This window comes from Tiliqua scincoides, chromosome 5 (genome assembly GCF_035046505.1).
Source record: "Tiliqua scincoides isolate rTilSci1 chromosome 5, rTilSci1.hap2, whole genome shotgun sequence".
NCBI classification, from domain to species: domain Eukaryota; kingdom Metazoa; phylum Chordata; class Lepidosauria; order Squamata; family Scincidae; genus Tiliqua; species Tiliqua scincoides.
In genome coordinates this window covers 134,878,926-134,894,965 of record NC_089825.1, presented here as the reverse complement: position 1 = coordinate 134,894,965, position 16,040 = coordinate 134,878,926, and the positions used below count along the sequence as shown (strand labels likewise).

The 16,040-nt window shown below is 42.5% G+C and overlaps 1 protein-coding gene across 1 annotated transcript; it reads right to left on the bottom strand.

Moving 5' to 3' along the window:
* Nucleotides 1-14,511: 14,511 nt before the first annotated feature.
* LOC136653703 (uncharacterized protein F54H12.2-like) lies at nucleotides 14,512-15,753 on the bottom strand. Its single transcript, XM_066630586.1, has one exon. It carries the CDS (start codon nucleotides 15,751-15,753, stop codon nucleotides 14,512-14,514), a length of 1,242 nt encoding a protein of 413 aa, XP_066486683.1.
* Between the last annotated feature and the right edge of the window lie 287 nt (nucleotides 15,754-16,040).

Sequence of the window (16,040 nt, the reverse complement as noted above, 5' to 3'; positions counted from 1 at the left end):
TGTGCTGCTTGGTTGGCTGTTTCTCCTCCATTCCCCGAGCTGGACATGCACTCACAGATTAGAGAAATTGTAGTGGAATGTAACGAAGGTTCGGCCACCATGTTTTACTTTGTCCTGGGCTACATGGGCTTCCTGGCCTCTGTCGGTTTCAGTGTGGCTTTTCTAGCTAGGAAACTGCCAGACAGTTTCAATGAAGCCAAATTCATTACCTTCAGCATGCTGCTCTTTTGCAGCGTTTGGGTGTCCTTTGTGCCAACCTACCTGAGCACAAGGGGAAAAGCCATGGTGGCTGTGGAGATCTTCTCCATCTTGGCCTCCAGTGCTGGGCTGCTAGGCTGCATCTTTTCTCCCAAATGCTACATCATTATCCTGCGGCCTGATCTGAACAAACGAGAACAGTTAATTAGACGACAACAATGATGTATCTAATAATCAGTTGTTTTTTTTCCTTCAGTGTCCTGTCTCTGACATATGGAAAGAGCTGGTGTTATGTCCAAAGGTGAAGCCTGGGATGATTATACTTAAGAATCTAATCTACGCACCCCCCCCTCCAACAAAATGACTGTGAGATGTACCTAGAATAAACACTCTCAGTTTAAACATTGTGAAAATGTACTTATGCCATAGGTTGCATTTTTCTTGGTTTCCTGGCAGAAGATCAGGGTGAAATTTTGGAATAACAAGAGCTGAACCCAGAGTATCCTTCTATTTTTTTTTTAACTTAAAACTATTAAAATAACAATGTTTTACTTTGAATTATTTTATTCGTAATTGTCTTCAAGTCAGGAACAGTGGCTTCAGCATAGAAAGGGGGTATGAATCCCATGGCTAATGACGTCTCAGTGGCTTCCCGTCTAGTCCCTGGCATAATACTATCAAACAGTTACAGTGCAATGTATAATATTGAAAATTGTGCATCTACATTTTCTCCTTTATCCATATTACAACAATTCATTGTGGAAGATCAGGATAATTACTATCTAATTGCAGAGGCCGAACCTGACAGTTAAAAGAAATGGTCCTTTCAAAGGTCAACTACCGAGTTCAGTGGTGATGGAAGAATTTTAACTCTGCCCTTCCCCCAATTGGGCTAACAGAGGATTCCTTTAGAGCAGGAGGTGGGGAAACCCCTGCCTGAGGGCCATTTGTAGCACTTGGGGACCCCAAATCTGGCCCACAGGGAGCCCCCAGTCTCCAGTGAGCCTCTGGTCCACGTTAGCCCATGCTGGCCTGTGACTGCTGGTCGCAAATGCCAGACACAAGCTGTGGGCCAAATTAGAGCAAGGCCTTTTATAGTCTCCATGTGTTTTTTGTTTTTCCCTGAGCCTGGTTTTAAATGCCCTCCCATTGCCTCTGAACAACTCCATGCGTCTGTCTCCATGCGTTTCTGGCTTGGTCTGTATGTTTTCACTGTGCAAGAGTTGTGTGGCAAACAGTGCATAGTTCTCATGTGGTTCTACATTCCTTTGGGCACAATCCTAACCAGGCCTACTCAGAAGTAAGTCCTATTTTGTTCAATGGGGCTTACTGTCAGGAAAGTGTAGTTAGGATTGCAGCCTGTATTATAGTTCTCATATGTATTATAAATAAGCTCAATCCAATTCATTCATTCATATTTCCAGTCTCCAGTCTCCAATGAGTCTCTGGCCCACGTTTGTACAGCGCAATGCTGCTATGGGAAACAACTAAGGCTTTTAGGGCCTTGTTTATTTGGTGCGAGTGCAGAGGCACTGGGAAAGTTTAGACTATGAACAGGAACAGCGAGGAACAAAGCAAATGAATGAGAGCCGGGAGACAGTTCTCAGAAGGTTGCTGTAGAGAGGCTTGAACAAAAGGCACAGTGTGCCTCAAACAACTCCCCCCTTTCCCGCTGACCACTAGAAAGGGGTTTTGTGATGCCCCGACATTTGGTTTGGTGGGAAATAGAGCCCGCCAATAATGTGTTGGAAAGGGGTTCATGTGACCCCTCAAACAACTTCGCCCATCCCTGCCGACCACTAGGAAGAGGTTTTGTGATGCCCTGACTTTTGGTGTGGCGGGAAAAGGAGCCTGCCAATAAAGTGTTGGAAAGGGGTTCATGTGACCCCTCAGACAACTTGCCCCATCCCTGCTGACCAATAGGCGAAAGTTTCGTAGCTCTTGGACCACTGAAGGGACCCAAAGGGGAAAAGGGCGAATGAATGAATGAATGAATGAATGAATGAATGAATGAATGAATGAACCTTTATTAGGCATAGATAGAGAAATCATAAAAGCAAACATAATTAGTCCTAATCCCATTTATCAAAAACGGAGTTAAGATACTAAATTACTAATAAAACATTTACAGTTCAACCTAAAATTTCAACATTTTTGACAAATTACATTAAGAAGGCTTAGAAATCACCAAAAGTAAAAATTTAGAAATTCCCTCTAGCACATCTGGTGAGCAGTCATTTAGGAGACACTTCCGTTTTGCCTCATCCGAAAGCCCATTCATTTTGCCGAGAAGTGGAGTCATGTAAGTGTGGCGGGATCTAGTGTGCCGAGGACAATAAAAAAGAATGTGTATGATTGATTCAACATTTCCCAAATTACAAGGGCAGAGGCGTTCTTTATATGGTATTTGCCTATATCTGCCTTCTGTGACCTTGGATGGAAACACATTGAATCTTGCCAAAGAGATTGCACGACATTCGGAAGGGTTGATCAGAATACTCAAATAAGGAGCCATTTGCCCATACTTTAGAGGGATAGAGAAATTAAGAGGGGAGCAGATTCTAGAATCAAGTTCAAAGAGGTTTTGTGCCTCAATGTCTAGCATTCTTTGCTTTACCCTTTGATAAACTCCAGGGAATGGATAGAAACTTAAAAAATCCAATGAAAAACCAATTGATTCGATTTTTGATTTAATTTGGCTATACCATTTAGAAGAACCAGACTCAGATAGCATTCTGGATAGGAGACTGCCTGTTTTCATGTTATAATGTAATTGGAGCCAATAGCGTATGGTTATAAGCCATGCTCTTGATACTAAAAGCGATTGTCTGGTCTCCAAACATAATGCAGAGTATGGTACAGATTTAGGTAAACCCAGGATAGCCCTCAAAAATTTAGCTTGGATACTCTCAAGGGTGTGATTTATAGAGCTAATCCAGATAGGGCACCCGTACAGGAGCTGTGCTGATTCCTTGGCATTAAATACCTTGAGAGCAGCTGGTATATAATGATTGCCTTGAAGGGGGAATGGGAACAGGCCTGGGCATGCCCCCTGTATTTAAGACCCTGGCCTTCGAGGAAGGGAGAAAGCCGTTCAGCCTGCTGCAGCCATGGTGTCCCCTCTGAAAAGCTCACCCGCTTTGCCTGCCGGAAGGGAGACCCCCCCAGACGCCCTCTGAGAGTGAAACCCATGATCGGGAATTGACCAAGATGGAGACCGTGCAGCCTTCTGTGCTGGAGACCCCACCCACTTCGCCTGCCGGGATGGAGACTTCCCAGAAGCCCCCCACTTGTGAAAACCGTGCTCGGCAGTTGTTCAAGATGGAGAGTCCCGAAGACCTGGAGACCCCGGTCAGACTGACTGATTCTCCAACCCTACCGCAATCACCTATGAAGAAGCAGAAACGCAAACGTGATGATGATGAAACCTCATATGTATTACCATTTCCATCTCTGAACCTGGTTTACCAGTTTGCAATAGAAGGTGCACCTGTCCCTCGTGAAACTGAAGCAGAGAATGAGCCGGCACCAAAGGTAAATATGTGTGTCTGAGTGCATGCGTGTGTGTGTTGACTGACTTGTAAAAAACAAAAATGGTAAAAATACTTATTTGTGTTTTTTTCTGTAGGCTATTCCAGTGGATGAGAAGCAAGACGCTTACAAAACTTTACGTAACATTCTTGGGGTTCTCCCGTTGGAGAGACATAACAATCTGACATCACAAACAAGGCAAAGAATCACAAAAAGTGTGCCGAGAGCATGCCTATATGCGATTATGAAATTTTGTGTGACCAACTATCTAGAAATCTCGTGCGAAGGGTGCAGAAAAAGGGCACCCGGACAAGAAGATCACGATTGCTTTGGTTGGAGTCAGGAGTTTATTAGAGAGAGACTGTGTAGACTTATGAAAAAATTAAATATTGCTTGCATTGTCCATACCAGGCATGTGTATAGCGTTTTCACTGGGGTGTCTGGAAATTAAGCAAGATTTCCCAGAATACCTGATGCACATGCCGCAGCAAGTACAAAATGGTTCTGAACCACACAGAGCAGTTGAAAAGCTAATAAAATTTGAAGACCGTGTTTTTTTGTTTTCTGTTGAAAAAGTAGTCAGAGCAAAATCGTTCTGGTTTTATCTGTGCTGAGGTGGGGTTGCTTATTTATATGTGTATGTATGAAATAAAATAATTATAGGATTTGCATGCTAGGAAAAATGATCATAATGTCTGATGCTTACAAAAGAATTGTAGATGTATATATATATAGAGAGAGAAGACATGGGGATGTTAGGGGGTTGCTTATTATTGTTCTATGTGATGCATGGAAATAAAATAATTACAGGACTTGCATGCTAGGGGGAAAAATGAACATAATGGCTGGTGCTTACATAGAAGTATAGAGAAGAGATGTGGGGGAATGTGAAATAAAGATCCCTTTGGAGATTCATCTGAATGTATAGAAATAAAAATCAAATTCTTTACAGATCTTGGGTGTGTGTTTGTTGCTTTCAGGGGGGGACTTATTAAGGATTATTTCATATGAATTTAAAAGACATGGCTTGGGGGGAAAGTGAAATAAAGAGCTCATATGAGAATAAAACAGAAGAAGAAGAAGCTGCTCACACAGGATTACACGATATCTTTACCCACATGTATAAACAAAACACATAAACTGATCACACAAGCTGTTCCAGATGAGAAAATAACATCTGGTAATTGATCAATCCAGGGGCATGGGAATCAGTTATTGGGTCTGTTACAATCTGTTTTTCCACGTGTATATTCATTCAACTATTTTGGTAATTGATCATTCCATGGCCTGGGAAGAGAATCTGGTCTGTTAGAATCTATTTTTCCACGTGAACATACATCCAACTATTTTGGTAATTGATCAGTGTGACATGGGAATCAAATGTTGGGGCTGTTACAATCTATTTTTGCACGTGAATAAGCATCCAAACATCAGTGACTTCTTTTTAAGTTTTATGGTGTGAAAAACATAGTATCTTACCATTTATTTGTTTCTGCATGGCCTGGGAACAGACACTAAATGATATGCCCAGATGTGAGGGGTATAGAGATCTTTCCTATAAAATTGGGACACATTTTTGTGCCAGAACATCCAGGATCAAAGAAAGGAGCCAACAGACTGGTGAGTAATACTTCCATCTCTCTCTCTGTCTGTCTGAGTGTGTGTGTGTCAGAATCCTAATAGACTATCTCTATTCATGGGCCATGCTTTTTTCAGTTTTCATATGCTGTATACATATTTGTTTGAAAGCTCTGTTTTTGGGGGATTGGGAATGTTCCTTTTCACAGGTCTGTCTTGAATTTTGAACATTTTTTGTATGATTGTACCATTTTCCAGCAGTGTATTGGCTGTGCATTTTGTTCTGAGTAATACTTCCATCTCTCTGCCCTTGGATTCTGTCTGTGTGCTTGTGTATGTGTCAGACTCCAAAAAAAATTATTGCTGGCTTACTCAGGGTGGTGGTGGTCAGGCTTTTCACTCTGCATATGCTCTGGGCATTCTTGTTCTGAGTAAAACCCTCTCTCTGCCCTTGGATTCTGTCTCTGTGGGAGCTTGTGTATGTGCCAGACTCCTAAAAAAAATATTGCTGGCTTATTCAGGGTGGTGGTGGTCAGGCTTTTCACTCTGCATATGCCCTGAGCATACTTGTTCTGAGTAAAACCCTCTCTCTGCCCTTGGATTCTGTCTCTGTGGGAGCTTGTGTATGTGTCAGACTCCAAAATAAATTATTGCTGCCTTATTCAGGGTGCTGGTGGTCAGGCTTCTCACTCTGCATATGCTCTGGGCATTTTGTTTGAAAGCTCTGCTTTTTGGGGGTTGGGAATGTTCCTTTTCACATGTCTGTCTTGAAATTTGAGCATTTTTGTATGATTGTACCATTTTCCAGCAGTGCAAGGGGGGTATGCGCTGCAAAGGAAAAATCTTGATTGAGCTTTATTCTGTGTGTTAAAATTTTTAGACTGAATTGTGAATATGTCAGAGGACGAAGATGGTATTTCACAAGAATCTGATGGAAAAAATTAATCCTTAAATAACAGTATCCTATTAATTTTTAAAAGTACAAAATTCAAATCTTTTGTCTTCTGTTTTAATTTCACCAGTTCTTTTTCTGGGGGCCCTAAATGAGTCTACTGCTAACCAAGGTAATTTTTAGTGGAATTTTTATTTTCCTTTTTAGATAAATACTGAGCAAACAAAAAAATATGGTTCTTTTATTTTTTTCAGATCCACCTACTCAAGTAGGCCCTAGTCTGTCGGGGGGGGGGGGGCTAATGGTAAGAAAAAAAGAGGGTTCTATAACATTTAACTGGAAAGTTACTGAATAATCAATTTTTTAATACTGGTTTTCCACTTTTTTCAGGCTGTAAGCAAAAGGCATTTACTTTTCGTAAAGGTAAATCTGTGCCTGTGTTTAAAAACGTTTCCAGAGTCTCTCTTTTAAAAAAAATCAGTAACGTGACCCTCCTTTTCTTTTTTTTTTAAAGTAACTGCTGGAGGACCTTCAAGTATCAGATCCCCCCCCCCCCAGATCTGGTGTGTTAAACTTTACCTCTTAATTTTTAAAAAACAAAACTGACCCCCCTAAAAAAACCATAATTATTTTTTTCTGTTTTATTTCTTTTGAAGGAGATTCACCCAACATCTTCAAGAGAGGTATTGAATTTGACTTTCTGCCCCTTCAATTCCACTTCTATAACCATACAGTGTAAAAATAAAATTTGTTATTTCAGGTGTAGGAAATCCCGCTGCTGTTGCAGCCAGAACCAGTCTTAGTCAGAAGCTTGCTCTTACAGGGAGATGTAATGGTGGCACAAACCTCTTTAAGAGAGGTAATGAACCTGATTAATATCAAAAAGTTTTGGAATTTCTACAAAAAAATTAATTAAAAAAAGATTTTCCTTTTTTCCTTTTAGTTGCTGGAGGGGCAGCAAAATCCAGGACAGGCCCAGGGGGAGGTAATCCCTGGCCTCTTTTTTTTCCTATGGATGTCAGTTTTTTTGAAAAAAAAATAAAAGATTTTAAAATCTGGTTTTTTCACATTTAGGAAATCCTGGGGTTTTGCAAAAACAATCATCAAATGCTAATGTGGTCCAAAGAAAAACTCCCATCACACCAAGACCTGGCCCCTCTGCTGCTGGCATTCAGAAAGGTAGCAGCTTTTCTATGACCACCCTGTATAAATTAAATATTAATTATTATTAATAATGTGGTGTGGGGAATCCCTGACCTCATTTTTTTCTGGGCATGCCAGTTTTTTTAAAAAAAGAAATGATTTTAAAACCTGGTTTTTTCACATGCACGAAATCCTGGGGTTTTGCAAAAACAATCATCAAATGCTAATGTGGTCCAAAGAAAAACTCCCAGCACACCAAGACCTGGCCCCTCTACAGCTGGCATTCAGAAAGGTAACAGATTTACCATGACCAACCTGTATAAATGAAATAATAATGATAATAAAAATGCTTATTTTAGTTTTGCAGTCACTGCAGTCAGTAAAAGAAATTATGTTTTTTTCCTTCTAGGAAGCGCCACAGTATAAATTAATTATTAATAATAATGATAATAAAACGCTTATTTTAGTTTTGCAGTCTACCCAGTCAGTAAAAGAAAATTATGTTTTTTCCATCTAGGAAGTGTCACACCTACTGGCAGACCACTCCCTAAATGAAAGCATGGGGCCTTGCCCAGCAGTGATACCGAAGATTTTGTTGTGGATGTTCCTAAGAAAAAACAGAAGAAAACCAGAAACATTGGCGAGAATGAATGTATTGAATTGGGGGGTATATTGAATCAGTGTATGAATGCTGTTAGTGAAAAGGAAAGAAAATTGACAGCTCAGATTAACTACTGGAATTCAGAGTTAAAAAATACTGATGCTCATTGTTTCAGGGGAGGGGGCTTGATAAAGAGATGCTTGTTTCTTTTCAAGAAAATATTAAAAACTTCCACATCTATCCTGAGAGTCTGCATGGGGGCCTGAGCCAGACAGCACACAACTCTCCACTTGCTATAGGGGTGAACCAAGTTGGGGTGGGCTACCCACACATCCCACAGGACTCCTCTGATTCAGAGGGTTCTGATGATGACTCGGATGCAGGGCAGAGGGTGCTTTCACCCATAACTTGAGGGTCCCCTGTTCCTGCTGCTGCTGCACCTGCGGCAGCTGCTGCTATGGAAGAAGAGCAATCTGGTAGCGGTTATTCCTCTAATACATACCGCGGATCCCTGATTTCTGATAGTGGCTATTCCACCATGAGCACTACAGGGGGGAGGAGGAGGAGGTCCAGCCAAGAGTCTACCTGGAAAGGGAGGGGCATTGAGAATGCTCTGAGACTCCCTGTCTCCAGATACACTTTTTCCTTCTGCTCTGTAAACTTGGAGCGCTTAAGTCACCCCTTGTTGGTGGAACAAGCCATTACCAACAGCATTCAGCAATTACTTGATGAGTTACGTGATGAGATAAAGGAGTCTTATTTAGTTCAATTGCGTTTAGAGGGAGGGGGGTTAAATAACACTCTCTTCTACTTGAGGAGACACAGGAGAGCTCTGGACGCTGCCTCATTTTTTGCTAACATCGGGAATCTCATTCAGAACAATGCAGAAGTTCATCTCAATGGTCTGCTGCATCTCATTGTTTCTGTTATTAGAAACAGATGTGGGTGAGGGTGTAGACTCTTAAGCACTATCCTTTATAGCAAGATACTAGAAAAGAAAAAGCGCCATCTTGTGGACCTGAATAATGGGGACAACAACCTCTGTTTTGGGGGGAGTCTCTTATCTCTCATAGCTGGCAGGAGGTTTACTGATTACAAGGTGCAAGACAGCTGTATGAGGCAGTAGGGATTGACCCTGATTAAAAAAAAAAATACTGCTATCAGACCTGGGGAGATTTGAAAGGTATTTACAAGTGAATATAGGAGTTGTCATTCATGGTGATAAAGGCTGGGAAATCTTTAGAATGGGTCCCCCTATACATGACAAGTCCTACTTTCTGCTGTTACACGATGAGCATTATTATGGAATTCTAAACATGAAAGGATTCTTTGGATCTAGAAATTACTGTTCCCTCTGTGGGACTCCTTATGCTCACAAACACCTGTAGGTTTTGCTGTTGTTTTTGTTTACAGAGACAGTGTACCAGGGGGGTAGAGGTAATGTGTAGAAGCAGTAGACTAATATGCCCTTCTCAGAGCTGTTTAAACATTCATAAAAAATTAATGGCCAAAAAGGAGATTGACTGTTTCTCTAAAGAACTGTGTGAAGAATGTGGAGGTTATGTTTCTAAGGGACACAAATGTGAGCTGCGAAAGTGCTTGGTGTGTCTTGAACTAGCTATACCTGGCCATCTCTGTTACATTCCCCATCTTAGGCAACCTGAACTATCGAACAACTATATCTTTTATGACTTTGAATGTACGCAGGAGACAGGCATTCACATTCCCAATTATATATATGCAATGGGAACAGTCGATGGGGCAACTTGGGAGTTCAAGGGCGAGGGCTGTCTTACAGACTTCATCACTACCTTTATCTCCCCAGATTTCAAAGAATTCACATTTTTGGCACACAATGCGAATGGCTATGACAGTTACTTTATCTTAAACCAGCTGGTGAAGGAAAAGATGGAGGATCTTATTGTACAGGGCGGTAAGCTTATGTGTGTGACTGTGAAAAAATTAAAAATTAGGTTTATAGACAGCTTAAACTTCATCCCCATGAAGCTTGGAAAGCTTCCCAAGGCTTTGGGGTTTGAGGGCTGCAAAGGTTATTTTCCCCACTTTTTTTAACACTGCTGAAAACTGGAATTACCAAGGGCCTCTCCCCCACCCAAAATTTTATGGATATGACACCATGATGCCCTATGAGAAAAATGATTTTCTCGCATGGTATGAGGAAAATAAGAACAACACTTTTGTTCTCCAGAAAGAGCTAGCACATTACTGCCAGCAGGATGTAAAAATATTGAAGAAGGCATGTATGTTGTTCAGGGATGAAATCCTGAGAATGACTACATCGGCGAAGAGGGACGGGTTAGACCCCTTTCAATACCTAACCATTGCTATCGTTGCTATGGCCATGTTTAGATACATGTTTTTATATAGCGGGACCATAGCTGTTCTTCCAGGGGACAACTACCTCCTGAGAGGAAAAAAATTTTCCTCCCCAGCTATTCAGTGGTTGATGTATCAGAAGCATAAAGAATCGATTGAAATCAGACACACTCTGAAAGGGAGAGAATTTTGGGCTGGTGAGTTTTCTCTGGATGGGTACACAGTGATTGGGGACAAGCTGACGGCTTTTGAATTTTATGGTTGCTTTTCTCATGGCTGCCCCATTTTTTACAAGGAATCGGATATAAACCCACTCAGGAAGTTAAGCTACCGCATGCTTTATTATCTCACCAAGTGTAGAGAGGACCGGATCAAACACATGGGTTTAGAGGTCTGAGCCATTTGGGAACACGAATGGCGGGGTATAATAGCCACCGATGCAGCGCTTAAAGCGTTTGTATGTGAAACAATCCCACCGCAGCCTCTGCAGCCTAGAGATGCTCTGTCTGGTGGGAGAACAAACGCCATCACCCTCTATTACAAGCCCAAAGAGGGGGAGGAAATATGTTATTATGACTTCTCGAGCCTGTACCCGTATGTGAACAAAACAAAGAAATATCCTTTGGGGCATCCGGATATTATCACCAAGAACTTTTTGCCCCTCTCTTACTACTTTGGTGTTGTAAAAACAAAGGTGGTTCCCCTGAGATGTCTCTTTTTCCCTGTATTACCAGTTAAGGTGCGGGGGAAGCTCATGTTCCCTTTGTGCCAAAAATGCGCTGAAACTAGCCAGCAGGAGCCCTGCCATCACTCAGATGAGGAACAAGCCCTTGAAGGCACCTGGTGCACTGTTGAGCTTATGAAAGCCTTGGAAAAGGTTTAGAGGGTCTTATCAATTTCAGAAATTTGGGATTTTCCTAACAGATCAGACGAGTTGTTTTCTGGCTACATTAAAATGCATCTATGACAGAAACAAGAGGCATCAGGCTACCCAACGTGGTGCACGGATGAGGAAAGGAAGAAAAAATATATCTCTGATTATCGTAAAAAAGAGGGAATCAAATTACGCCCCCAAAAGATTGAGGTGAACCCCGCAAAGCGCCAGAAAGCAAATTTGTTTTTAAATTCTTTATGGGGAGAATTTGCTCAGCATTCTAACTTGCTGAACAAGAGCATTGTAAGGGACCCTACACAGCTTCTGGAGTATGCCTTCTCTCCTGCCTATGATATTTCAGGGTTTGAAATTCTTGATGATGAGGCTGTTACTGTGTCCTGGAGACACACTATAGAGCAGTTCAGCCGGCCTGGGATAACAAATGTACTAATAGGGGCTTTTACAACCTCATACGCGTGCTTAGAGATTTACAACTTGCTAGACAAGTTACAGGACAGGTGCTTGTACCATGACACAGATTCTGTGATCTTTGTACATCGTGAGGGGGACTGGCGTCCCGCCTTAGGAGACTACATAGGGGATCTGACAAATGAGATTTCCCCAAATGAGCGCATCACAGAGTTTGTGTCAGCTGGTCGTAAGACTTACGGCCTGAGACTGTCCTCCGCGAGGTCTTACATGTGGGTGAAGGGCATTACGCTCCATGCCCAGAATTCTGCAAAGGTCCATTTCGATAGACTGAAACAACTGGTTCTGGACTATGGAACGGGGTCTAAAGAAATTGTTCTGCACCAGATGGGCATTCTGAGAAATAAAAAGCTGTGGCATATCGAAACAGGCAGTGTGAAGAAGACTCTAAGGGTCGTATATGATAAGAGGGTCCTTCTGAAAGACTTCAGAACTCTACCTTACAGGTATTAAGATGGATGTGTGGTGAAAACACCCCTTTTGGGCCATTTTAGCAGGGCCAAGCAACTGCGGGAAAATGTATTTTATAAAAAACATGTTGGACCATGCGCGTACTGTGCTCTCAGTCGTTCCTGAAAACATTGTATGGTGTTATGCATGCTGGCAGCCTTTGAACAAGGAGCTCCTTCAGACGTACCCCCACATACGTTTTATGGAAGGGCTCCCTGTGATGTTTAATGATGATGAATTATTACCCCCCAATAAAGTCAATCTTGTTATCATGGATGTGGTCGTGGCCTCTGCTTCTTCCAGTACTGAGATTGGCAACGTTTTTACTAAATATGTGCACCATCGTAATTTAAGTATATTTTTTATCACACAGGACCTTTACTTCTAGGGAAAATCCAATCGCACCATTACGTTAAATGCAAAATACATGGTGCTCTTCAAAAACCCTAGGGACAAACTACAGATCGTTACACTGGCATGTCAGATGTACCCTGGAAACGTGCAGTTCTTTCTAGAGAGTTTTCAGGATGCGACCGCAAAACCTTATGGGTATCTGCTGGTAGACTTAAACGCTTCCACGCCTGAGTCTTACAAATTGAGGACAGGGTTTTTCACACCATACTGGCCAGTTGTCTACACTATGAAAAAAAAAGAAACTTGGAGTCCTTTACAAAAGCAAGTGAGTTAACCTCAAGACCCTTCAATTGTAAGCATGTCCTCATCATGGCAAAATGTCTAACTACGTGTGAAGAAATCTGCCCCTTTTGCAGCTGCTTATCAAGGCCCCACCGCGACAGAGAAAAGCCATTCTGTGCGCGGCTCCTCACGACCTGGTCTCTGCTATCTCAGAAATTGCACTCAACACTTTAAAAGGTAACATCCCCTTATCTGGCAGACAGATTTCTGTGCTGAGAAAAAATAGCTCACTCATCAATAAACTGAGTAATAAATGGTTATCAATAAGAAAAAAGAAACAGCTGTTAAATCGGTCTGGAGGGTTTCTAGCACCCTTGTTAAGCATCACACTTCCTTTAGTTGCAGAGCTTTTACGTATCCGGTGATTGAGGATGCTGAAAAAATGTTCCTTGTACCTAGCCACCAGCTAGAGCAACTGAAAAATCCTTCCACGGGAGAAGAAAACATCAGAACTACAGCCCTCAGTTCCTTAGATGTTGACATGCGAAATGTTTTACAGAGAAGGGATTTAACAGAATACAAAAAGGCAAAACAACATTCTGCTCTGCTTCAAAAATATCTAACTCATGTGAAACAGGGGGAAGCTGAAAAAGGACATCTGAGCTTGTTGTTACCAACACCACCACCAACAGCACCAGGTGAGACAACTACCAAAGCACATGCCTCTCCAGCTCCAGACAACATGTATCATGACATCTTGGGCAGCTTGTCCATCAGATTTAAGAACCCTGCAAAGATACTGCTAAACAAAATGATGCAAAACAAGTCTGTTTCTTCGTGGAATGAAAAGGGGGCTTTTGTTTACAAAGGGGAAACTATCTCAGGCTCCAGCATGTTGGACATGGTGAAAGGAATCACACAAATCCATGTGTTGCCATCTGCACGCACCCCTAAAGGCTGGGATGTCTTTCTGAAGGCGATGGCTGAACTAACTATCCCTTCCAAGGTTGTTGGCAACCCTGGAAACAGGGCCTCTTTGGATCACTTGAAAAACCACAGCCCCGTGACGGAATTAAAACATACTCCAAAGGCTTCCAGAAGATCTTCTAAATAGCAGAGACAATCTAGCTCTGTAGCATGGCTCACCTTATAAAAATAAAAGCACTTTTTAAAAAAAAAAAACAAACTGCTTCAACCTTTTTTCTTTTAAACCCCTCAGCGGGGGGTATCTTTTTATTGAAAAACATACCCATGAAAATTACTACAAGGCACACAGGTTTAGGGTTGATAAAAAAACTGCGGGGCAAGCCACGACACGTACTGCTTCTTTTTTACAAATAGCAGTACCATGCGATTGTTCCTTAGCAAATCATTGGAATAGAGTTCTTGAATCTGGTTGAAAGTTAGCCCCTTACAGTGCTGGCGCAGAAAAAACACACAATGGTAACCGCAGGTTGCAGAGTCCGGAGGCTGTACTTGCTTTGCTTGAAATGTTTCACAGGGCCACATTTTCTTAAAAAATCCATGATTGCCTTGGGGAATCGGGGATGGTCTGTCGAATTTCCGTAGGAGTCAAAAAACTCTATGTGGTTTTCTTCTGTCAGGTAAAAAGCTAGCCAGAGCTCTCCCAGTCAATCGTGAGGGTCCGTGTTGACCACTAGCTCCGCGGGTCTCTGTAGCTGATTCACTTTAGGAAGTTGGTCACAATGAAACACTCCCTTGAATACCCTGCGGGTGGCGGGGTCAGCAGTCAGCAACCGCGTTAACTGCACAGTGTCCCTGTCACATATAATCAAACAGAACATTCCTCTGGTTATTTATTTCGATTATATTGTCAAAATCCCCATAAACAATCATGTTAACGGTCTGCGAGAGGGGTCTGGAAAACTGAACTTCTGCCCTAAGATTCCCTGTGTTGATCAAGGAATAGTGGTCGCCACATTCCTGGTCAGGGGACAGGTCGAAGGCAAAGAGCGTGTAGCCCCTCGCAATGTCTTCTCTGTTGATTATCAGCCCCTTGTCTTTCATGTGCTTACCAGTGGCATGCACCAGGCTCATGTACTCCCTCACACAGCTTCCTTCTTGAAAGTCTGGTTGAAATGGCTTTGCGAGGATTTGGTAGCCCGACAGGTAAATAGCAAAAAAACTGATGTCATAATGCTTAAAGTTAAACGGGTTTTTGCTGAAGGTACCTCTGAAAGTGTCGTTGTCCACCAGGCCGATTACGACCATCTTCAACAGTTGCCCCAGAAACAGGTTCTCCTGGTTACTGACAAGACTCCCCGCAGGGAGACTAAACACTTTCATACTGACATGGTCCACGGGGTACTTGGTGGTGGTTGTAAGCAAAGCTTCGGCGTGCTCCAGTCGTAACCCTGGGGCAACTCTCACTTTCTTTACAAACAGTGCCGCCACCAAAATCTTCAACTTGTAGCATACATTGGCATCATCAGTCATCAAGCAGAATCTGTCTTTGCTCCAGGTGAGTTTAATTTTCACGTCCACGCCATTTAATAATAGTTTTTCTTGAAAAAAGAGGTCCGCGTGGAGATAACCCAGGAGTTCTATTTTTCTGCTTTCAGCAGTCAGACCCGCTCTTTTAATAAAACCCTGGTTGTGCCCTTCCAGGTCCGCTGAGTCGTGTTCACCAGGAGTGTCTTTGTAAAACAGCCCTGCAGAGAACTGGCTGGATAGCGTGTCTTCGCCGTAGTTTAACACAGACTCGATGAAAGCCCTATAGGGGTAGCAGTTGTTACTCTGACTGATGAGTCTGTCTCCCAGGGTCACGTCCAGCTGACTAAAAATGGGAGCGATAGGGTAGTTCACCAGCGCCACTTCGTCCTGCCTGTCGATGTTGCTGCCATCTTCTTTTACAATTTTGTACCTCAGGTATACTAAAGTGTTGTTTAAATCCATATAATCCTCCCCACTTCCAGCGATGAAAATCTCCAACAATGAAGACTCCGTCACCGCCGTCAACGGAGTCACCTCCACATAAACACATCCTTCAATGCTGGTCTGCATAGGGGCTATTTGGAACAGGTCTAGTTCGGATTTTGTACACTATTCTGAGCATCCATGAGTAAAGGCCATGATCATTTTAAAATATGTCTCTAGAGAGGGCTCTCTTTCTACACCTCGGTCTCCGAGCTTTTCTCTTCTGCGTCATCCTACTTATAACCCTTATTTTAAAGGGGCGGGGTGGGCCTGTCAGCAGCGCTCGTGATGCTTTTCATTTAACCACTTTCCTTCTTTTCACGTACATCAGCCCCAACCCCCTTTGCGGAATAGTTTTATTCAATACGGCCTGA

Coding starts and splice junctions, on each gene's coding strand:
- LOC136653703 (XM_066630586.1), bottom strand. CDS start 15,753: ATGCAGACCAGCATTGAAGGATGTGTTTATGTGGAGGTGACTCCGTTG.